General features: G+C 52.5%; 1 protein-coding gene and 1 long non-coding RNA gene across 17 annotated transcripts in view; one reads left to right on the top strand and one right to left on the bottom strand.

The window, feature by feature from the left end:
* Nucleotides 1-22731, bottom strand: part of Plec (plectin) — a 57569-nt gene extending 34838 nt beyond the window's left edge. For 5 of the 16 annotated variants that reach the window (XM_040293502.2, XM_078016493.1, XM_005316060.5 and 2 more), the window contains exon 1: nucleotides 599-2612. In XM_040293502.2, the coding sequence (XP_040149436.2) occupies nucleotides 599-1136 (538 nt within the window). In that variant the 5' untranslated portion in view covers nucleotides 1137-2612. Of the gene's footprint in view, nucleotides 1-598; nucleotides 2613-4006; nucleotides 4162-19252; nucleotides 19417-21126; nucleotides 21326-21984; nucleotides 22004-22399; nucleotides 22540-22591 lie in introns of those variants that run through there. The other 11 variants (XM_078016494.1, XM_078016495.1, XM_078016498.1 and 8 more) reach the window with 6 other exon arrangements.
* LOC120892858 (uncharacterized) lies at nucleotides 2545-5506 on the top strand. Its single transcript, XR_005737635.2, has 2 exons — nucleotides 2545-2731; nucleotides 3785-5506. It is a non-coding gene; the product is annotated as an uncharacterized LOC120892858 (long non-coding RNA).
* Nucleotides 22732-22810: the final 79 nt, after the last annotated feature.

The following is a 22810-nucleotide window of genomic DNA, read 5'->3' as shown; positions in this document are numbered from 1 at the left end:
AGTCATGGGGGACACTCAGTACTCTCCATGCAACAGGGAATCTGAGCCACACAACCAAGAGGTTTGGTGGGAGGGGGTAGGGGATATGTCACCCGCACCCTGCAGACTCTAGGCTCAGAGGTCAAGCAGTTTGCCCAGGCTACACTGCCAAAAAGTAGCTAGGCCCATCCCATGCCACCAGCTCTTTTGCATGCCCCCTACTTCTGAACAGAGGGGCCTCAGACAGACAGCCTATTGGGACAGGGAGAGGAATGAATGGGGACAAAAGAAAGGACAATGCTTAAGAGAGTGGCCCACGCCGAAATGGGTGGGGCTGTGACAACAGCTGGGCCCGCCAGTCCAGGCCCCACAGGCCCCACCCCCACTGGGATGTGCCTGTCCCACCCCAATAAGGTCCCCAACCCAGGAGGAGGAGCCAGTAGGCCCACTGACCACAGCACCCAGATCCCTCAGGCAGAGAGGGCACCACCTGCTGGTGTGAGTGGAATCCCCAGCACTCATGCTGCCCACCCTTCCCCAACAGGCCCAAGCCTGGGTGCTGCGGACATCCACATCCCCCCTTCCCACCCTCTCCATCTGGAACTAGGATGCAGCTGACCTGTGGCTGGGGTAGGCTCCAGGCCCCGCCTGGCTAGGGCTCCCAGAGTGGTAGTGGGTACCACAGGGGCTTCAGGTGACCCCTCCTCAGCTTCCTTCCGGCGGTAGGCCCGCCGCTCCTCTGGGGCAGGGTCCTCAGACAGCTGAGGCCCCCGCTTGGGCGGACAGCCCAGGGGACCCTGCACAGCCTGCACATGAGGGGTGCGACGTGCAGGCATCACCATGGTGAAGGGGCGGCGCACACGCTGCAGGGAGGCAGGCAGGATCTCAGGTGGCAGGTGCAGGTGCTGGCGTAGGTGGGTGATGCCCTCATTGGTCAGGAACCAGTAGAAGTGGCGCCAGGCAAATGTCTCCCGCACCAGGCCCCGAGCCCGCAGGGAGGCCATGGCTCGCATGACCTGCAGGTTGGTGACACCAGGCACATGGGGGTGCAGGCTACGGGGCCGCCGGTCCTTCTTGGCCACCATCACCCCCTCGCGGAAGAGCACCTCATAGATGGTCCGCAGCTGGTCCAGCGGCATGAGCATGCCAGCCACCATGGCTGCTTAGAGCCGGCTGGTCGGCACAGGGGCAAGAGAAGCAGGAGGAGCACAGTGAGGAGGCGGATTAGGCTTCCTCAGCACGGGGTACAGGAGGGGCCAGCAGCAGGCAGGAAGGCAGGCAGGCAGACTCCTGCACCAAGTGCAAGGCCGCGGGCTCAGGGAAGAGTGGCTCCAGTGCCTGGCTCTGTGGATTCCTGCCGGCACTACCGCCTGCTGGAACCTCCCGCCTGCCCGCCCTCCAGGACGCCTGGGCCGGCCTCCTCTGACTCAGCAGCAGGGGCGGCCCCTCCCACGCACAGACAACGGCCCCTTGCAGAGTGGGGGCCTTCACCCCAATGGCACCCCCTTCCCTCTTGGGCCCCATGGCTCCAATGTCAGAAGTTACATCAGTTTCTAAAACATTTCCTTCAGGTTCCCAAATCTTTGTGGGGAGGATTAGGGGATAATATAAACCAATAATCACAGAAAAAAAAGGGGCCGAATGAGCAGAAGGCAGGGAGCAGAGAAGGCAGGAAGGGTCCACAGGCTGGGGGCCCACCAAGGGGTGTGGTTCCAGGAGTTATGGAATCACAAAGGTCTGAAGAGAGAATGCTGGGTTGCATGGAACTGGGGGCACTTGAGGTCCAAGAGTGGAGGATGAGGGCCTGGGGAGGAAGCTGGGGTCTTGGGCAGACCTAAGTGCAAAACAGCAAGGGGCAGTTGTCAAGAGCACATGGACAGGCAGGTGCCAGCATCTACTGTCCATCAGGCAAGCAGAGGAAAAGAACCCCCACTTCCAAATGGCACCAGATTTAACTCTTCCCATTCCAGGACAGATTAGGGACAGTCCAGAAACACATCCACTCCCAGCCCAGGGCACACTGAGAAGGGAGGAGGGGGCGCCTCTGGGTGGAGCTTCTATCCACCCAGGACAGCTGTCAGAGAGGCCAGGGAGTACCACCTGCCGCAGGGAATCAAAGTCATTAAGTCCCTACCACCCCAGACCTGGCGTCCCTGCCACCCACACAGACTCTCTACTGGGGCAGCCTGAGCGCCTGCCTGTGGCCAGAGTGACAGATGATAGGGAAAGGACACCAGGAGTTTCATATGCCCACCGGAAAAGAAGAGGAAACTACCACAGGAGGCCCTGGGAGGTGAGTTACCCAGCCACACCCATCCTCACAGCCAGGCACCCCAAACCGAGGGTCTGATCATAGATATCCTGTGCTCTTATCCTACTCAATACCCCAACTCTCCATGCAGTGCCCCATCAACCCCCACCCGGCTCCACTCTCCTGGAGTTGACACACCCATTCCCACCAAGCACTGCAAACCCAGGAACTGATTATAAATAGGGCGGGGGTGGGGGATCTTGCGGTGGGAGGCACTGGCCAGCAGGCGGGCAGGCAGCCAACAAAGCGTTGTGGGGAGGGTTTATGGGCTGTCTCCATGACACCCGAGTAGGCTCCAAACAGCACACCCAAACACACACAGACGCAGGCTGCATGGTGGAAACTGAACGCTCAGCCAACTGTTCCCGAAGCCCTCCTGCGCCAGCTCACTGCGGCAAGGCTCACCCTGCGCCCTGCCCCCAACCATGCCAGCCCAAAAAGGTAGGCTCTGGGAGGGCAGGACACCAGTCCCAGGCAGGACAACAGAATGGCAGTGGGCAGTTGCCACATCCCCTCAGCAGCGACACCCAAGGACCCTCCACACCACCAGGGCTGTGGTTTTGGGACCAAGCATCTGCTGGGATCCAGACCAGTTATCACTTAAGTTCCCACTCTCTCGGCCTGTGCCCCAGTACTGCCCTCAACCTCTGGCTCTACCCGTCCTGCCTGCCACCAGTCCCTCCTGCACTCATCCCATACATCCATGCTATCTTCCTGGCATGATTTCCTAACCCAATTCCCTCAAATCTCCAATTCCCCACCAAACCAACCCATGGCTTCCACAGTCCCCAAATGATCCCAAGCCACACTCCAGGCCTCTAAGCCATTGGACCTAAGTCTCTTCTGCACAGACCTACCTAGGAGTCCCATGTAGTAGTCAACCCGCCAACCCATCCACTTCCTAAACTAGTAGCTCCCGGATCCAGAGCAAGGGGGCGGGGCTCAGTGGGGAATTCCCCAAACCAGCAAAAGCACAGCAGCCTTGGGACAGCGGGATTCCCCCACCCTCGAGACACACACACACACACACACACACACACACACACTTGATCTTGGTCCGGGAGCTGCCCACCAGTCCCTGGGCTGGGAGAACAACCCCTACCCCGCCCCCCACCCTGTGGAACCGCAACTACTGTTGCTGATTCAGCACTGGGAGGGACTGAGAGCACTCCATGGCTGGGGCCGGCCCCTCTCTCCCGACTCCAGGCCTCTTTAGGTTTCCAGAGCAACCACTCCGGAGCCCTTGGGCAGCCCCCAGTCCCCCCCACCCCCCACACCAAGAGCTGCAGTGTGGCCTTGCCCGGGGCCAGTCCGCTGGCGCCTCAGCACAGCAATCCCCATAGCCCTACCCAGCCCCCTTGGAGGGCAGGCTGCAGGGCGGCAGGCTGGGGCGGAGGAGTACGCGGCCAACTGCGGTAGGGCTGAGCTCCCACGGAGTCTGGGTCCCGCCCCTGCCGCTGCTACAGCTTGCTCCGCCCCTGACACTCACTGCAGGGCTACAGAACTGCTGCAGGAGCCACCCCCTCCTCCCCGCCATCCCAGGAGAACCCCTGCACCAGGAGGAGCCCTGGTGAGGGATAAGCCTGGGGGTCTCCCGTGCCTTCAGCACAGCACACCCAGTGTTGCCCACCGCACGCCAGATCCTGACTACCTCCTGCGGAAGACTGCAACCCAGCCAGAGGTCACTGCATGGTCGCAGCTGTCCCCCCATCCCACCTTTGAGGGAGCTGATCTCGTGCTGGATGGCTCTCGAGGGGTCCATGTCTCTGATGAGGGCCGAGGGTGATGCAGCTATCTCCACGCAGAGTCCGGCACCGCACCGAACTGCCCCGGCCAGAGCCGGCTGGGGGAGGAACCGGGAGGTGTGGGGCGGGGCCGGCCAGTCAGAGGCGGGGCTTCAGCTGATCAATGTGCGGGACCAGGCTGCCCTGGGCGCATGCTCCCAGCCATGGGTCGCTCCACCCCGTCCTTCCTAACCTGCTGCCCCACACCTGCGACCCAGCTATCTCCAACCAGGCAGCTCGGCCATAAAACTGCAATGTGGCACATCCAGACAGCCCACCTCAGTCTCCAGCCTCCGCCACCCAGAGCCACACCTGGAATGGCCTGCAGAAACCATGAGCACAGGGCCTGTTCCTGGTCTTGAAGCCCTAACCACCCACTCCTGACTCCAAGGACCTCCTCAAGCTGCCTCCCCTGGGCCATGACTGAAGGGCTGTCATTGTCATGCCTCGGGACCCCGAACAAGCCCATTCACCCAGGAGATGCAGTGATAATACCCTTCCCTTGGGCCCCATCCCTGCTCAAGCCCTTCTCCAACATGCAGCTGATCACCCCACTGGTCCTACAGCTCAAGATGCTTCTGTGCCCCATGGGGACCGCACAAGCCCCAGCCTCTGCCTCCCCTAGCCCTTGGAGGCCCTTGTCTGCTCAGTTCTGTGGGTACTCAACTAACCACCACTTAGTGGCTTACACCAAAACCCTGGGGTCACCACTCCTCATAGCCAGGCCCACAGGATCTGCTGGTACTGCCTATCAGTCCAGTTGTCACCCATCTCCATTGCCATCAGAATGACACGCAGCTCCTTGCTGAGCTGACCCCACCTCTCCACCACCTCCAGGGAACCAATAGCAGCTTCTCTGGGCCACCACCCCAGCCAGTGGCAGTGAACTGTCACTCCTGCCTCTTGGAGAGACCATCTGGACTGCAGGAAGAGGTCAGCTCTGCCTCTCTGCAGGCTGCAGAAACCATCAGGAACACTTGGGCCATGTCCATTCCACGGGGCAGGCACCCCAGGTCCTCTGTGCTGGGTGGGCAGTGTGGAACACAGATGGGTCTCCACAAGATGTGCTAAGAGCCTCGGTCTCCTGAAGACCTAAGTCTCCCTCCCAGCTGCTCAGTTCCACACCCTGCCAGGCAGGACTACCTCCTTAGGGTGCCCACCCTTTCTACAGGCAGGCCTGTGTATGACTGGCCAGGGCTGGGACAGAGGACATGGCATCGCCACACACAGGCTAACAGGCAAAGCAGCAGCAGGGGCCAGGCCCACCTGGGCTCCAGACCCAGCAGGCCTGGGGGTCCCTCAGCCTCCACCTCTGCTCTCCCTGGGGCTCAACCAGTCCAGGGCATGAGTGGGTCTCACTAAACACCAGTTGCCTGAATATTTGGGGGAAATAATGAAGTGTGGAATTAAAACAGAATTTTGTGAATTCTTACACTTAAATTCCTACTTTTTTTTCTAAGCTCTGTCTGGATAAATCTAGATTCAGCCTACAAGTGAACTTCTGAATTAAGCCTCAAACAAAACTGAGAGAGATTTATAAATAGATTTAAATAATATGGGAAGGCTCACACATGATTCGGTGTATAAAATTAAATGTCTTAAGATCATAGTTTTAAGCTGAGGCTTAAAGTGAGGCAGACAAACTATTCTGAGAAGGAAGGTTCCAGGGGGTCCTATACCGAACCAGTCCTAAACTTACACCCTCAACTCAGATGTGTGCCAGGGGCTCTTGGGAAAGCCCTGGCAGCTAAAAGGTCCAGTGAAGAAGCCCTATCAGCCTGCCCTACCCAACCAGCCTGGAATAGCAGCCGCGTGTGACCTTGAAAGATGGGTTGGGGCTAGCCAGCAAAGGAAGAGGGACAGCATGTGCAAAGCCCCTAGGGCAAGAGAGACCCAAAGAATGTGGGAGTAGCTATAGCCAAGAAAGAGTGCTAGAGACCCAGACAAGGGGGCAGGACGTCATCAGGACACACAGATGCTGACTGGTGGTGGAGGAGAGCCTGGGGCAAGAGGTATAGGTGTCTCAGAAGAAACTGAGCCAGTGAAGAGGAAGCTGAACATGCCTTGTTGTCCAGCTTTGGCTAGTCAGAGAGCCCAGGCCCTCCCCAGTACTCGGCTTTTTACCTCCTCACTGCCCAGGAGATCTCACCACACTGGATCCCAATCCACGGAAGTTTTACTGAAAAAGCACATGGGTCTGTGAGTGAGCAAGACACCCCTGCTAGAGGGGGCTCACCAGCATGTGCGAAGGCCCTAAGGCAAGAGAGACCCAGCAGGAAACAGTCTCCAGCTTTTCTGGCCACTGATGGGCCTTCCAGACAGCTGGCAGACTGACCCCGCATAGCTCCCCATCCCAGGGAGAATCCCATGAAATCAACTGGGACAGGGACTCACCCTGGGCAAAGCTAAGTCCTCTCTCAAAGCTTTCTGCCAATCCAAGAGGCAGTGAACACCAATGGGGCTCCAGAACCCAGGCCAGGCCTTCCCTCCTATACTGAATAGCTCCCTCATCTTATAAGTTGGCTTGGCCACATGCCCAGGCCAAGGAGGTGGCTTCTGATCCTGCCCCCACACACCCTAGTTGCACTTGATATGGTCCCACGCCTGAGGTTCTGCCTACTGCCTCCCCTCAGCTTAGTGCTTCTCCCAAGCTCTGCCCATCTTCAAACTTGCCCTTTCCCTACCCCGAGACATCCTCCCACTCAGGACTCACTGACAGTAGCAGAGCATGTCAGTGTGATCCAGGTAATCTGTGCAGGTTGACCCGTGACAGCCTTGGCCCTTCCAGCAGATACTTTCCACCCCGCAGAGACCCAGCCAACAAAACCCACAGCAGAATATCCCTGCAGATGATGTCCCCCTGTGACACATACCTCCCTGGCGTGCTCCCTGCATGGACCTGCAGCAAGACCAAGGGAGTCGGCCTGCTCGCACCACATGGCCTCTGACCCACAGCCTTGATGAGCCTAAGCCTCAACCTCTGGGGTGCTACACACTTCTGAGGGAGCAGAGTCTTCCTCTATATGAGAGACCACCCCTGCACTGGGTGTGGCTCAGATGGGCTCAGCCCAAGTCCAGAACACTGCTAGGTGGGCACCCTCCAGGGATCCTGGAGGCCCAGGACTCAGAGATTATCCCTCTGGGCCTATCCACCTTTCTGCCCCTGCAGCCCAGTCCTAGAATACCACCAAAACCAGAAGTCCGCCAGAAACTCACCTTGAGGGATGTTCTGTATCCCAACCACAAGACCCATCAAGGGTTGAGAGAGGTCCCATGGTTCTCAAATATCTCAAGCTCGCCCTTTTCCCACTGTCTCTACTACCGGGTTTGGCCTGGTTACCACCTTTCTCACCTGAAGGAGCACCAGCTCCTCCATGTTCAACCTGGTGCAGGGGTTAAATGGTGACACCCAAAACATATGTTCATGTCCTTGGAATTTATAAATGTGACTGAATTTTGAAATATTTAAGCTAAAAATCTAGAGACAGGTCATCCTGGACTTTCTGGGTAGGCCCTTTCAAGTCCTCATGAAATGGAAAAGGAGAGGTAGAGACAGAAACTGGAATGATGTCGACACAGCCAAGGGATGGGGAAGCTGGATAAGCAAAGCAGGCTCTTCCCATGACTTCTGGTGGGAGGGAGCCCTGCTGGCACCTGGATTTGGGACTTCCGACACCCAGATCAGTGAAAGGATAAATTTCTGTATATTAGACCATCTCGTTTTGGTAATTTGTTATAGACATCAGTACCAGGAAGAGAGTGCTACCATGACAAATACCTAAAAATGTGGACATGGCTTTGGAATTGGGAGATGAGCAGAGGCTGAAGAATTTTGAGGCACATGATAGGAAAAGCACAGATGGCCTGACCAAACTGTTGGCAAAATTTGGAGTGTAGAAAGCAGGTATCATGGCTTATATCTGTAGTCCCAGCTACTGGGAAGGCTGAGACAGGAGGATTGCTTGTGACCAGGAGTTTTAAGGCCAGCCTGGCCAACACAGCAAGAGACCTCATCCCAAAAAGAACAGAATATGGAAGTTAAAAATGTTGCTGGAGAGGCCTTAGAAGAAAATGAGGAATATAATCTTGGGCACTGGAAGACAGGTGACCCTTTTATACAGCGGCAAAAGCTGGCTGAGTTGTGCTCTATCTTCTAGAACATGGAAGAACATGTAGAACATGTAAGCAGTGAACATGGATATTTAGTTGAAGAGATTTCAGATCAGGCTGTGGTTTTGGCAGCTTATATTAAAGGGCAGGAAAAAGGAGATGAAATGAGGAAGAAACTGTTAAGGAAAAAGGAACCAGCACTGGTGATCTAGGAAATTCACAGCCTACTCATTGTGGAAGAGGCTCACATCGGGAGATCTGCTGTTAGGACAGGGTGCCCTAGAGAAAGCCAGGGGTGTGACTGGATAGATTTCTGCTGAAGAGATGAAGACTGTGATTCATGGGTCCGGTCAACCATTTCAGCAGAGCCAGGAATAGAGATTATCCAAAAAAAGACACAGTGAGCCCTCCTGTCTAGTGGCCTGGTTCCCTGTGACATTGAAGGGAGACCCACAGGTTTATGAAACTGCTGTGCCAGGAGCAACACTGCCAACTGGTTCTGACGGGTTTGGATGGGAGGAAATGGAGGTGGCATCTTTGCAAGATCCTATAGGCAGGAATGGGATGGTAGACAAATCAATTGCAAACATGCTACCCTTCAAGACAAGGCAGCAAAGTGGCCTCCACTCTTTTCCTGGTCCTGGGCCCCCTCCATCTCAGGGAAAAAGCAGTAAATGTCCCCACCAAGAGTTGTCTGCCCAACTGGGGGACGTTTCCATGCTAAACTATGACTCAACCTCCACAGAGACAAGAGACAGGGAAAAGGAGGGGGGAGCAGGCCCCGCAGGCTCAGGTCTCAAGTCATATGGAGACCCGCAAAGTCTCCAACTAGCATCGACCCACCATAGCCTCATATGCAGCTCTCAGCAGCTCCAGTCTGATTACACCCTGAATAGTCTGGCTGAGCTTCCTGATGTCCTTTATCACCTGGTCCCAGGCATTGTCCTCACCCTGCTGTCTCAACCCCACACCAGGCAGCCACCACCTGTTTCATCAGCCCCCTTCCTTCAGTGTGCCAGCAGCACCTCACAGAGGTCTTTGCCTCTGCTGCAGCCGGGGCTCTTTCCTGGCTGCCTCTTCTTGCCAGCCTGGAGGATCAGAGGGCCTCAGGCTCACAGCACAGGCCCCAAAGCACCATCCCCAGCCTGACTTCCCTAGCTTGGCCAGGCAGTTTGAGCATCTTGGCCTCTCCTTATGCCTCTCCTCTAGGTCTCACAGTCATCGCCAGTTTTAGACACCCAAAGCTGAACTCCTGTTCCTCTATCTTCCCTGATACACATGCCCCTTGGTCCCCAGGCTCCATCTCCACAGCCACCAATGTGGTCTCTCCTCGGCAGCTTCTCTGGGGATACCCAAGAGTCTTTCCACCAGGTGGAATTCCTGCAGTATCCAGCCCAGAGTCTACCTGTCCCTCCCATGTACCACAGGGTACGGTTTGGCCCAACGGTGTAGCAAGACCCTGCTTTCAGGAAGCTGAGTTTGGTGGGAGAAGAGATATTTAAAATCTTCCTTGTTGCCCATGAACCCATCTCCAGACTCTGAAGATATGACACCCATAATCTCCTATATATCTCAGCCCATAACAAATTCCAAGCAGGTTGAAGGTGGAGACATTAAGAAAAAAATTAACCCGTACTAGAAGAAATTCTTTTTTTTTTAAAGAAGAGAGAGAGAGAGAGAGAGAGAGAGAGAGAGAGAGAGAGAGAGAGAGAGAGAGAGAATTTTTTAATATTTATTTTTTAGTTCTCGGCGGACACAACATCTTTGTTGGTATTTGGTGCTGAGGATCGAACCCGGGCCGAACGCATGCCAGACGAGCGTGCTACCACTTGAGCCACATCCCCAGCCCCTAGAAGAAATTCTTGACAGATGATTTTTATAAAGGAAAGCCATTCAAAACACGCATAAAATCCAAAGGTCATAAAATAAATGACTGATGAATTTTAAAAATTGATCATGCCAGGCACAGTGAGGGCATCTATAGTCCCAATTCTTCAGGAGGCTGAGGTGGGAGGATCACTTGAGGATAGGAGTTCAAGGCCACCTGGAGCATCAAGAGAGATCCTGTCTCAGATAAATAATCAATCAATCTAGCCAAAGACACTATCATCAAAAGTAAACCAAAATTGATCCATGGTATGAGATGTCAGGATAGTGACTAGGAACACTCCCCCGACCCCGTACTGGGGATTGAACCAAATGTGCTTTACCACTGAGTCAAAACCCCAATCCTTTTTATTTTAAACAGGGTCTAAGTTGCTTAGAGTCTAAGTTGCTTAGGCTAGCCTCGAACATATGAACCTTCTGACTCAGCCTCCAGAGTTACCTTGACTACAGGTGTATACAACCACCCTTGCTCACAAGGGACCCCTTTAAGACCTAAAAAGCTATTTCATGAGCTGGATGCTGATCAAAAGGTATCAGTGGTGGCTGTGGCTCAGTGGTGGAGCGCTTGCCTAGCATGTATGAGGCCCTGGGTTCGATCCTCAGCACTGCATATAAATACACAAAATAAAAGTCCATCTACAACTAAAAAATATTTTTTAAAAAAGGCAACTTTCCAATTTAAGATGTATATGCAAAATTTGTACACTTTTCTGTAGAAATGATATACTTCCATAAAAAAAAAAAAAAATAAGTGGCTGGGGTTGAGGCTCAGTGGGAGAGCACTTGCCTAGCATGTGTGAGGCCCTGGGTTGGATCCTTAGCAGCACATATAAATAAATAAAATAAAGGTCCATTGACAAATAAAAATTTTTTAAAAAAAATTTAAAATGAATAGGGTGCAGTGGCACATGCCTGTAATCTTAGCTACTCAGGAGACTGAGGTAGGAGGATTGAGAGTTTGAGACCAGCTTGGAAAACTTCGCAAGACCTTATTTCAAATGTCTATTTATTTTAATTTTATTTATTTATGAGTTTATTTTTGGTACTGGGTATCAAATCTAGGATGCTCTACGACTGAGCTATACACCCACCATTTTTATTTTTTATTTTGAAACACAGTCTTGCAAACTTCCCAGGCTGGCCTTGAACTTGTGATCTTCCTGCCTCAGCCTCCTGAGTAGTTGGGATTACAAGCATGTGCCACCATACCTGGCTCAAAATAAAAATTTTAAAAAGGGCTAAGGATGTAGTTCAGTGGAGGAACACTTACTTGCCTAGCATGTGCTATTTAATTCCTAGTACTGAAAAAAAAGTAATAAATTGAGAAAATTTTGAAGCCAATACTTTAAAAGGTCTCAAAAATTAAAAAGAAATTTTAAAAACTCTTACCTGAATAACATATTTGATCAGGCAAAACCCATAAAAGATGAAAAAGGGGCTGGGAATGTGGCTCAGTGGTAAAACACTTGCCTAGCATTGTGAGGCCCAAAGTTTGATCCCCAGCAGCACACACACATACAAATTCCATAAAAGATTTAAAAAGAAATGATCAATTATTCTGTGAAATGATCCCACTTTTGTTCATAATCAAAGAATGCAAAACTTTTTTAATATATATTTTTAGTTGTTGATGGACCTTTATTTTAAATATTTATTTATTTATATGTGGTGCTGAGAATGGAACCCAGCGCCTCACACACATGGTAGGCAAGTGCTCCACCACTGAGCTACAATCCCAGCCCCAAAGAATGCAAATTTTTAAAAAACTAGGCTGGGCACAGTGGTGCACGCCTATAATCCCAGCAGCTCAGGAAGCTGAGACAGGATCATGAGTTCAAAGCCAGCCTCAGCAACAAGGAGGCATTAAGCAACTCAGTGAGACCCTGTCTCAAAATATACAAAATAGGGCTGGGGATGTGGCTCAGTTGTTGAGTGCCCCTGAGTTCAATTCCCGGCACTAAAAAATAAATAAAAAAGAAAAATTAGATTTTTTTCATTAGTCAGATAAGCAAGTGACTAAAGAAAGTCTGCCGTCTATCTGTTGGACTCACCTATACTGCACAATTTGGTAGCTGGATGCAGTGGCACTCTCCCTTAATCCCAGCGACTCAGGAGACTGAGGTAGAAAGATCAAGGGGTAGAAACCAGCCTGGGCAACTTAGAAAGATGCTGTTTCAAAAACTTTAAAAAAGGGATGGAGAGGCAGCTCAGAACACTTGCCTCGCATGCATGAGGCCCTAGGATTAATCCCTAGTATGGCAGAAAATAAAAGATGTACACTGAGCTTTTTGTTGTTGTTTTTTTCTTTCTTTTTTAGTACTGGGGATTGAACTAAGGGGCACTTGACCACTGAGCCACATCCCCAATCCTATTTTGTATTTTACTTAGAAACAAGGTCTCACTGAGTTGCTCAGTGCCTCACTTTTGCTGAGGCTGGCTTTGAACACGAGATCCTCCTGTCTCAGCCTCCTGAGCCACTGGGATTACATAAGAAGTACACTGTTTTAAAACCATAAATCCAATGTCCATCTGAAGGGGTCAAATAAATAAAATGTGGTACTTTCATGTAATGGAATATTTTGTAGCCATTTGATAGCATGAGGCTACCAACACTATTCAACATGAGAAGAATCTTTTCAACAAATGGTGCTGGGACCACTGGATATACATACATACAAAAGAATGAAGTTGGACCTCTATCTTTCATCATACACAAAATTAACTCAAAATAGATCAAAGACTTTTATATAAAACATAAAACTATAAAACTCCTTTTTTTGTATATATTAAGGTACATCACCAGCATTTAAAAAAAAATGTGTATTTTGCCAGGTGCAGTGGCTCACACCTTGTAATCTCAGCAACTCAGGAGGCTGAGATAGGAGGATCACAAATTCAAAGCCAGCCTCAGAAATAAACAAGGCCCTAAGCCACTTAGTGAGACCCTGTCTCTAAATTTAAAAATAAACAAAATGGACTAAGGAAGTCTCAGTGGTTAAGCACCCCTGGGTCCAATCCAAGGTACCAAAACTAAAACAAACAAACAAAAACAAGACATCTTTGGGGTAAGATATGGCTCCGTGGCTAAGTACCAAGGGTTCAATCCCCAGAAACCCCCCCAAAAAAATTGCTTATTTTACTTTTTATTTTGAGACAGGATCTCACTAAGTTGACAACGCTGGATTTAAACTTGTGATCCTCCTCTGCCTCAGGCTCCTGAGCTGCTGGGATTACAAGTGTGCATCACTGCACCCATCTTATAAAACTCTTAAAAGAAAACAGGCATAAATCTGTGTGACTCTGATTTCTGTATATGACATACCAAATGCACAAGCAACCAAGAAAAAAGAGAGAAATCAAACTCATAATAATTTAAACTTCAAACTGGGCATGGTGGCACCCATCTATAAACCAGGCAACTCTGGACACTGAGGCAGAGGATAGCAAGTTCAAGGTTGGTCTCAGCCACTTAGCAAAATCCTGTCTCAAAATAAAAAATGAAAAGGGGCTGAGGATGTAGCCTAGTGGCAGAGTTCCCCTGGATTCAAGCCCCAGTACAGAGGGAAGGAAAATGAAAACCAATACAGTCACAGAAGATTTTTACAACTCACATGGCTGAAAAGGGACCTATATACAGAGTATAAAAAGGACACAGCTTAAAAGCTAAAACAAAAAAAGCCCAACTTAAAAATGGATGAATGAGCGAGGGCTGGGGCTCAGTGGCAGAGCACTTGCCTAGCATGTGTGAGTCTCTGGATTGATTCTCAGTACCATATATAAATAATAAATAAAATTGGGGCTGAGGTTGTGGCTCAGCGGCAGAGTGCTTGCTTTGCATGTGCTGGGTTTGATCCTCAGAACCACATAAAAATAAATAAAATAAGTGTATTATGTCCAACTACAACTAAAAACTAAATATTTAAATAATAATAATAATAAATAAAATAAAGGTCCATAAACAACTGAAAAAATATTTTTAAAAAATGGATGAATGGGGCTGGGGATGTGGCTCAAGCGGTAGCGCGCTCGTCTGGCATGCGTGCGGCCCGGGTTCGATCCTCAGCACCACATACCAACAAAGATGTTTGTGTCCGCCAAATACTAAAAAAAAAATAAATAAATATTAAAAATTCTCTCTCTCTCCCTCTCTCTCACTGTTTCTCTCTCTCTCTTTAAAAAAAATTTAAAAAATTTAAAAAAAATTAAAAAATGGATGAATGATCCAAATAAACATTTTTCAAAAGATAAACAAATGACCAAAAGACACATGAAAAAGTTTCCAACATCATTAGCTATCAGAAAATGCAAATCATGGGGGCTGGGGCTATAGCTCAGTGGCAGAGCGCTTGCCTAGCATGTGTGAGGAACTGGGTTCAGGTCTCAACACCCCATAAAATAAATAAATAAAGGTGTTGTGTCCATCTACAACTAAAAAAAATTTTTTTAAAAGAAAATGCAAATCAAAATCACAATGAAATATCACTTCACACCCACTAGGACTGAAGGACTATAATCAAAAAGCCAGATAATAACAAGAGTTGATAAGGTCGTGAAGGAGAAACTTCTTACCCTGGTCTTGGGAATGCAGAATACTGTCACCACTTTGGAAAACAATCTGGCAGTTCTTCAAACGGTTAAATATAGAGTTACCACACAACCCAGCAATTCTACTCTTAGGTATCTACCCAAGAGAAATAAGAACATACATCCACACAAAAACTTATATGCAAATAGTTGCATTATTCATAACAACCAAAAGATGGAAACAACTCAAATATCCATCAACAAATAAATACATAACCAAGTTGGTATATTCATAACATGGAATATTATGCCATATAAAAAGGAATTAAGTACTGATGTACATATGCCATGATAAACCCTTAAAATATTACCCTGATGGGCTGGGATTTGGCTCAGTGGTAGGGTACTTGCCTGGCATGTGTGAGGCAACTGGGTTCAATTCTCAGCCCCACATAAAAATAAATAAATTAAAGGTCTATCAACAAATTTTAAAAAATATTTTTTAAAAATTACTCTGAGTCAAAGAAGTCAGACACAAAATGATATGATTCCATTTATATGAAATGTTCAATCTGGGACAATCCTTTAGGGCAAAGTAGATCAGTGTTGCCAGGGGCTGGGTGAAAAAAATGTTCTGGAATTGATTGTGATGATGGCTGCACAACTCTGTGAATGTACTAAAAGCCACTGAACAGTACAGTTTTTTGTTTTTTTTTTTTTTCTTTTCTGCTGTGCTGGGGATCAAACCCAGGATCTCATCCATGCCAGATAAACACTATACCACTGAGCCACATCCCCAGACCAAGCTGGGACACTTTAAATGGGTGAACTGTATGCCTATGAATTGCCTCTCAATAAATCTGTTATTAAAAACATAATAAGCCTGCGGCTGACCTAATCAGGGCTGACATGAAAAGCCAGCAGATCCAGAGGGAATCACAGTTGGAACTGACAATCTTGCTTTTCTCATTCATCCACAGAGGGGAGCAGAGGTGTGACCATCACCATTTTGAGACAGGAGGGGAGCAGAGGTGTGACCATCACCACTTTTCTTTTTTTTTTTTTTTTTCCAATATTTTTTTTTCTTTAGGTGTAGATGGACACAGCACAATGCCGTTATTTTTATGTGGTGCTGAGGATTGAACCTGGGTCTCACTCGTGCTCTACCGCTGAGTCACAACTCCAGCCCACCCACCACCACTTTTCTTTGGATAGCTCCACTGAACTTAACTTTTGTTTATTTTAGCATGACTTTTGACAATAATCACAGGTCAAAAGCCTCTCAGCAGGGCCCCAAACAACTGCCAGCCTCTACTCTGCCAGCTGAGCTCTAGCCACTGCAGACAACACCCTTTGCCATTACCATTCTTGTGTGCAAGCCCCCTACAAACGCTGGCTGGGGGCCCAGGGACACAGATGACCAAGCTCAGAGTTCAGCACAGGAGGGGGCAGAGATGTGAGGACCATGCCATCACCATGACAGCACAGGGTCTGCCTGCAGACATGCTGACACTCCACCTAGCCCCTTTCCAACCCCACCTTCTTCCCAGTCCAGAGAGGGCTCCCAGGTGGGTACCTCCCGCAGGTTCCCCGACCCCACCCACTCACCAACAATACTCTCCCCTGCTCTCTCCTCTCACACAAATGGCCCCCTCCAGGACCCTCTGGGCAGCGTCATCAGCACCCATCCTTTAGTCCATGCTGTCTCAGATGCCACAAAGCTCCCATTCCTGATAGGACAGCCTTGAAGTCTCCACCCCTGGCTGCCCAGACCTCCCAGATGGCCTCACTCCCCAACCCCTATCCTGCAGCCGGTGCCAGGGCCCCACTGACAGGTCACTGCCCCTATGGTGTGCAGCATTGCTAAGGGAGCTCCAACTGTTCCTTCTTCAACAGACATTCCTCCTCCATTCACCTGTGTCACCTCAGCTCCCGCTCACACCCTACCCAGCCTTCCCGCTCTACCGCAGGCCTCTCCAGGCTCCCAAGGCACAGCAGGGTGGCCCAGCCTTTGTGAGCTGTCACACACCAGGCTGGGGGGACCAGGGTCAAGACACCCCTCGTAGCTAACTGGCTGGCTAGTCCACAGCCTGGAAGCAGGGAGTCTCCTCCCCTGGGGCACCTGGGCTCGGTCTCACCCCCACAGGAATCCACCCTGGACAGAAGACAGGGAGGACGGGGCAGGCTGAGGGGCTCAGGCAGACAGAAAGTTGAAAATGTTGTAGGAGGTACAGTAACCCTGCAGGAAAGACCAGGGGTTTCCAGGGGGAAAGCCAGGAATGACCTATCCTGGGAAGGCCTGAGAAGTTGTGTGGGGGCTGAAGGTCAATGGGGTGAGAGTCAGAAAAGGAAGGTGGAGTCTGTCAAAGGAGTGGCTGGGCTTTATGCCAGAGCGGGGGGAAGCCAGGAGTCAGAGGCTGGCACCCTTCCTCAGCGCAGGCATGGGCTGGATCGGGGTCCCTCAGAGCAGGTGAGTGATCTCCCTCCCCCTCCTCAGGGCAAGCTGGAGTGGTGCCGGGCCCAGGAGAGGGGTACTCCTGCTTCCACTGCCTGCTGCTGCTCACTGGCTGACATCAGGCAAATACCCTCTACTCACTGGGAACAGTCTCCCCAGACCACTCCACCCCAGGAACAGCATGTGGTAGGGGCTTCAGCCCTCCAGCAGCCCATGCGGCCCCCAGAGGTCAGGTCTGGGAGAGGAATGGGGCACACAGCTATTTCTTGGCCTTGGGCTACGGCTCCCAGCTTCTCACTCATCCCCTCCCTGGAGCCAGAGCTGAAGGGACTCCGTGCCTGGCATGTCCCAGAAGTTCTCTTGACCCTCAGCTCAAGGAGCCCCTAGCACCTGCTCTCCTGCCTAGCAACTCTCAGCTACTCTCAGGCTGGTGCCACACATGCGCAGGGAGCTGCATTATCACATGACAAGTCCACCGCAGGCAGGCACCCTCGGTTCACCAGCCCAAGCCGGGCAAGAGCCCCAACAGCCCTCTCATCGGCCTCCAGACTAGAAGGCAGACACAAGCCAAGCACCCCAGTGTGTCCAACATCAGCTTGTCTACTGAGGTAGCTAGGCTGGATGAAGGGACTAAGACACAATCCCAGGAACCTCCAGGGATCTGTCAGGACACTCCTAGACTAACAGAACACTCTCACTCCAGGGGAAACACAGCTCCTCAGGAAGGCCAGGGGAGCTTCAGCAAGATGTCTAGAACAGGACTGGGGTTGTGGCTTAGGGGTAGAGCGCTGGCCTAGCATGTGTGAGGAACTGGGTTTGATTCTCAGCACTGCATATAAATAAGTGAATAAAATACAGGTTCATCAACAACTAAAAATACATATAAAAACTAAAAAAGAAGAAGAAGAAGAAGAAGAAGAAGAGCCCACCTCGACCCTCCCCAGCTCAAGGATAGACTCTGGCAATGCAGCAGCTCAGCAAACTGACCAGACCAAGGATTCTGGAGGAAAGCACTAATCTATAGGTAGCCCCTGATAAACAGAATTTACCCAGAGGACTATGGCCCAAGCAGGCTGCCATTCTCTGCCTTGCATCTGTTGAGGGAGACCCTTCAAGATAAGGTCAGCCATGCAGGAATGAGCATCAGGCCAGCCCCCCACCCAAGGCCTCCACAGGGGTGCAATGGTCAGGAATCCACTAAACCAGAAATGTCACAACTGAGCCCAGGTTAACTGGCCACACAGGCTAAAGGGTTAGTTGTAGTACTGGCAGAGGCCCACAGAGCACACCCACAGGGCTCAGAGTATTCTGAAACCTACCCTGTGTGAGGCCTGAAGTGGAGAGTGGCACCACAGGACTCCAGGCAAAGCCCAGCAGGACCTCTTTCCCTGAGCTGCCCTTACAGGCAGAGCCAGCAAAATTACCAGTGTGGAGCTGAAACCAGCTCTGCTCAGTTCTGCCCGGGGACCCCATCTCAACACTCCCCAGCCTCTGTGGCTACAAGCCAGGGCTGGGTCCACTTCTGCTCAGAACTAGGTGATCCAATCCAGAGCCAGGCAGCTGGGCTTTGACTGGTTGACAGCAGTGAGGGCCTGGGCAGGTCCAGAAGCTCCAGGAGGGCATGAGGCAGGGCAAGGGGGTCTGTGGCCACAGAGCTGGTGGCTACTCTGATGTTCCTCTGAAGAGGAAGGAGGGGCTGCCCCCAAGGGACAGGTGCAAACCAGGGCCTGGCCAGTTTGGGGAAGTGAGGAGAGGCGGCAGCTATGCAACCCACTGCCAGGCAGCAGCAGCAGTCACCTCACCCAAGGGAAAGGCGCTCCAGAGGGGCAGGGGATGGCTTAGCTTTGACCCACGTGTTGCTGGCCACAGACTATGGACACTGGCCCAGACGGCCGTACCTTGAAAAAGCCTGTGGGCCACAACCGGCGCTGGGCCCACCCCACCCACCCGTACGCTCGATGCCCTATTAAGGGCATGGCCGCGGGGGCTCAGTGCAGCGCTGCCCACCTCTTCCCTGGGCGCCCAGGGACACGGGTTGAGCCACACTGGTGAGACCAGATGGTGGCAGGGTTCGTCCTGGGTCACAGTCCGGATGGCGGTGGCAGACAAGGTGGTCAGTGACCGGCTGCTGGGCTGGCCACCCCAGGCACCGCTGATCGAGCGGCGCACTCAGAGGGTGGGCGGAGGCCCCTGGAGCCGTACCTTTGTACTTCTCCCGCACCTCCTCGTAAGCCTGGACGAAGTCCTGCTCGTCGGGTGGCGGGCCGGACGTCAGCAGGGCAGCCATGCCGGCTGGCGCCAGAGGCGGTGGGGCGCTGAGCGCAGGGACAGCCTCCAGCCCGGGCCGCCGCACTGCCCCTGCGGCCCCGCGCGCACCGCTTAAAGAGGCCGCCCCCGCCCCGCCCCGCACCCAGGATGCCCCACGGGCGGGGCGGGGCCGCGGGACTGCCCGGGGAGCTACGCCTGTCCCTGGGCGCTGCTCGGCGGGCTCCGAGTTTCGGTCCCACGCGGGTCCTGCGGGCGCACGCCCCTTCCCGCTCCAGACCGGGATGCGGTCCTCCCGAAGCTCTGACTCTCCTGGGTCCCAGGTCAGCGTCCTCCAGCTCCCTTGCCCAGCCAGTGCGACCTCACTGGGCCGCCCGCGCGCTCCCCTTCCCTCCCTTTGCCTTTACTTAGAGTTCTTCCATTGCAATATAGGAGATAGAGTTGATATCTCTGGTAGGCAAAGAGTCCTTTAAACTCAAGTAAAAGAATCTGTACATAAGATGATAAGAGTAAACGATTTACAGAAGTAAAAAAGAAAGCTTGGTAATAAATAATAGCACAATTCCTTTCCACCCATCAGACTGGCAAGGCCCTCTGTCTCCCAACATTGACAGATGGCTTTCTGGACCACTCCTGGCAGTGTTTCTCCTAACGTTAAATCCTGTGAGCCCTGTGAGCAGAAGTCCCTCTTCTAGGAATCAATCCTGAGAAAATAATCAGAGGAAAACACACAGATCCTGCCAGGGGTGCTGGCTAGAGCATAGCTAGCAGATGAATGCCAAAGCCCACCATAAGTGGCTGCTGAGATGCAGCCCCCACCCCTCTGCATCATTAAAGGTCCATGGGGAGGACATTCATGATTCTCTTTCAAGTGGGAAAAAAATGACCTCAATTAAAATTCTACATGAGGGCTGGGGATATAGCTCACATGCACAAGGCCCTGGGTTCAATCCCCCAGCACCCCCCCACACACACACACAACAAAAAATCCTACATGATATGAGAAAGATCATAGGCTCCTGCACAAGCACATGACCCCGGGGCCAGGGAGCAGGGTAGCAAGAGCATGACCATATACTCTTCTCTGCTCCTATTTCCACAAGCTGTTGCTTCACTTCCAACAGCAAACTTCCTCCGTGCCTGCAGCATCACCTCCCCACTGGGAAGCTGGCTTTCCAGTCCTCTCCCTCACACCTTGGTCTACCTTCCTGGCCTCCTGGACCTACCATGCCTTTCACATGCTGCATAAGCCCCTGAGGGTCCTAGTGGATGGAATACCATCCCGTACTCCCTTGCTTGATATATTCTGCCCAATGGCCTCCAGCCCTAGGTCACTTACTTCCCAAAGGGATAGACTGCCTGCCAACCTCCCCTGGACTTCTTGCTGGATTTTTCTCATCTTCCTCCTCAGACTGGTAGGCAAAGCTGGACTCTGGCTGACCAGGTATCTCCTCTTGTTCTACTTCCATGCGCTCCTGGGTGGCAGCCAAAACTGGGGGGCATGGTGAGCAATTTAGCTCCAGGACCCCAAGGAATTATCACCATCACATCTGAACCCTTGTTATGAAGCCAGAGATGGTAGGGCTGTATGTAGCAAGAAGTCCTGCCTTTGGCTTGTGCAGCTACCTGGGGGGCCAGCAGGTGGCACTGTACTATCTGCACTCATCTGGAACAAGAGAAGCTCTCCCTAACAACAGTTCTCCTTTGGCCTTTCTTCCAGTCAATCCCAACACCTGCACACAGCACACAGCAGGTGCTCAATCAACAGGCCTGTGTTAACGAGCTGGGCAGACCAGGTACTTCTACATTACCTGCAATGCGGATGACAGCCCGCTCTGCAGGGTCCAAGACACTGCCGTTGCCCCCAGAGCCACCTCCGCTCCTCCTGCTCCTCTGTGTTTTACCAAGGTTCCAGGGTAGTGTGTCCCCAGGGCTAGGTGAACCACTGCCTCCATTGGAGCCACCTTCAGACACTGCTCGAACTTCAGAATCCTCTCCAGACATGGCCTCCTGGAGAAAGAACAGGGGAGCAGTCACACTTCTGCCTGCAGAAGAGAGGCAGATACTGCACACTGACCCATCACCTCCTTAAACTAAACGTTGACCCCAGCCACCCATCAACAAAGACACCACACCCTTCCTATGACCCTGCCTTACCTACATACCAACCCCTTCTTCTCTACCAGTCCTTGACGTCTCATTCACATCTAGCCTCACCCCCTCCAGCCCACTTCTCAGATACCCAAACAGTGACCCCCACACACATTGATCTCAACTCCTCCAGTGCACTACCAGGACTACCCGGTTCACTTCCTTCTCCTAGACACCCAATCACTGAACCTTCTACCCCACCCCCATCACAGGACATTGATTCCCCCTTCTACCCTGTTAAACATGAGGGGAGGGAGTGACTACCTTCACTCAGGCACTGACAGCAGACTCCCCACCCTGTCACTGGACAATGATCTCCACCAGCTGCATCCCAACTCGTTTCCCTCCCCCAATCCCCCGTTAGCCATCAACAAACATTGGCCCCAGGCTCCTACTTGTCCTGGCTTCAGGGGAGGACTTCCAGACCTACCACTGGATGCTGGCACACTACCTCCAAGCTGTCTTTAGGACTCCCCATCACGCCATCCCACCCCACCTCCAGCCCTGCACAGTCCCACCTAGATCTCGGATCTCCGCAGCGAAGGCCTATAAATAACTGAAGCCGCAGCGGCGTGGGCCGCCGAAGCTCCACTGCGGCAAGATTGGGGGGTGGGGGTGGATGTTGGAGTAGCGGGGCGCCGCTCCTGCAGCCCACCCTGCTCACTGTAGGCGCAGCGGGAGTGCACGCATACCACGCGTGCACACGCCCCAGCTCCCATCCACAAGACTGACGTGTGAGAGGTGAATGGGGCTCTGTCTCGGCAGGGGAGGGGTGGGGTGGGGGCACAATGTGGGCTCTGTGCCTCCGCCCTTAAGCTAAGGGCGGGGAGAAGACTGTGGGCACCGAGCCGGGGGCGGGGTGCCCCCGCCTCCCGCGCCAGCCCCCAGCCCAGAGGTCCGCGGCAGCCAAGCCTTCGCAGCAGCCTTTCCTACCCACGGTCCCCGCACCGCCGGTCCAGTTCCGCAAACTCCCGCGCGCTGGGAGGTGGTGTCTTCCGCGAAAGCGCAGGTTGAGTTGCAACACAGCCCCTAGTTCCGGGAGACATTCGGCCGAGACCCCACCCGCCCCAAATCCTCAACTCCCGCACGCTGCGCGCCTCTCCATCCCCGCCCGGTCCTACGTGCCTAGTGGCTCCGCTGGGCTCAGCTCGGCCGCCGCAGCCAGACTGCTGGGGCCGACAGAGCCGTGGAGGCAGCGCGGGCGGGGCGAGTCTGGAGCCCCGCCCTGGCCCCCGAATGAGAACAGAGCTGCGCGGGCACCGTCAAGAGCTGGCAAGCGAGGCCAGCGTGACCGGGATCCGCGCGCGCGAGGCCGGGGCGGGTCACCGAGGCCGAGGAACCCGA

The sequence above is a fragment of the Ictidomys tridecemlineatus genome, chromosome 7 (genome assembly GCF_052094955.1).
Source record: "Ictidomys tridecemlineatus isolate mIctTri1 chromosome 7, mIctTri1.hap1, whole genome shotgun sequence".
NCBI classification, from domain to species: Eukaryota; Metazoa; Chordata; class Mammalia; order Rodentia; family Sciuridae; genus Ictidomys; species Ictidomys tridecemlineatus.
Note: the sequence above shows the minus strand (reverse complement) of the source record. Positions and strands in the feature narration are given on the sequence as shown.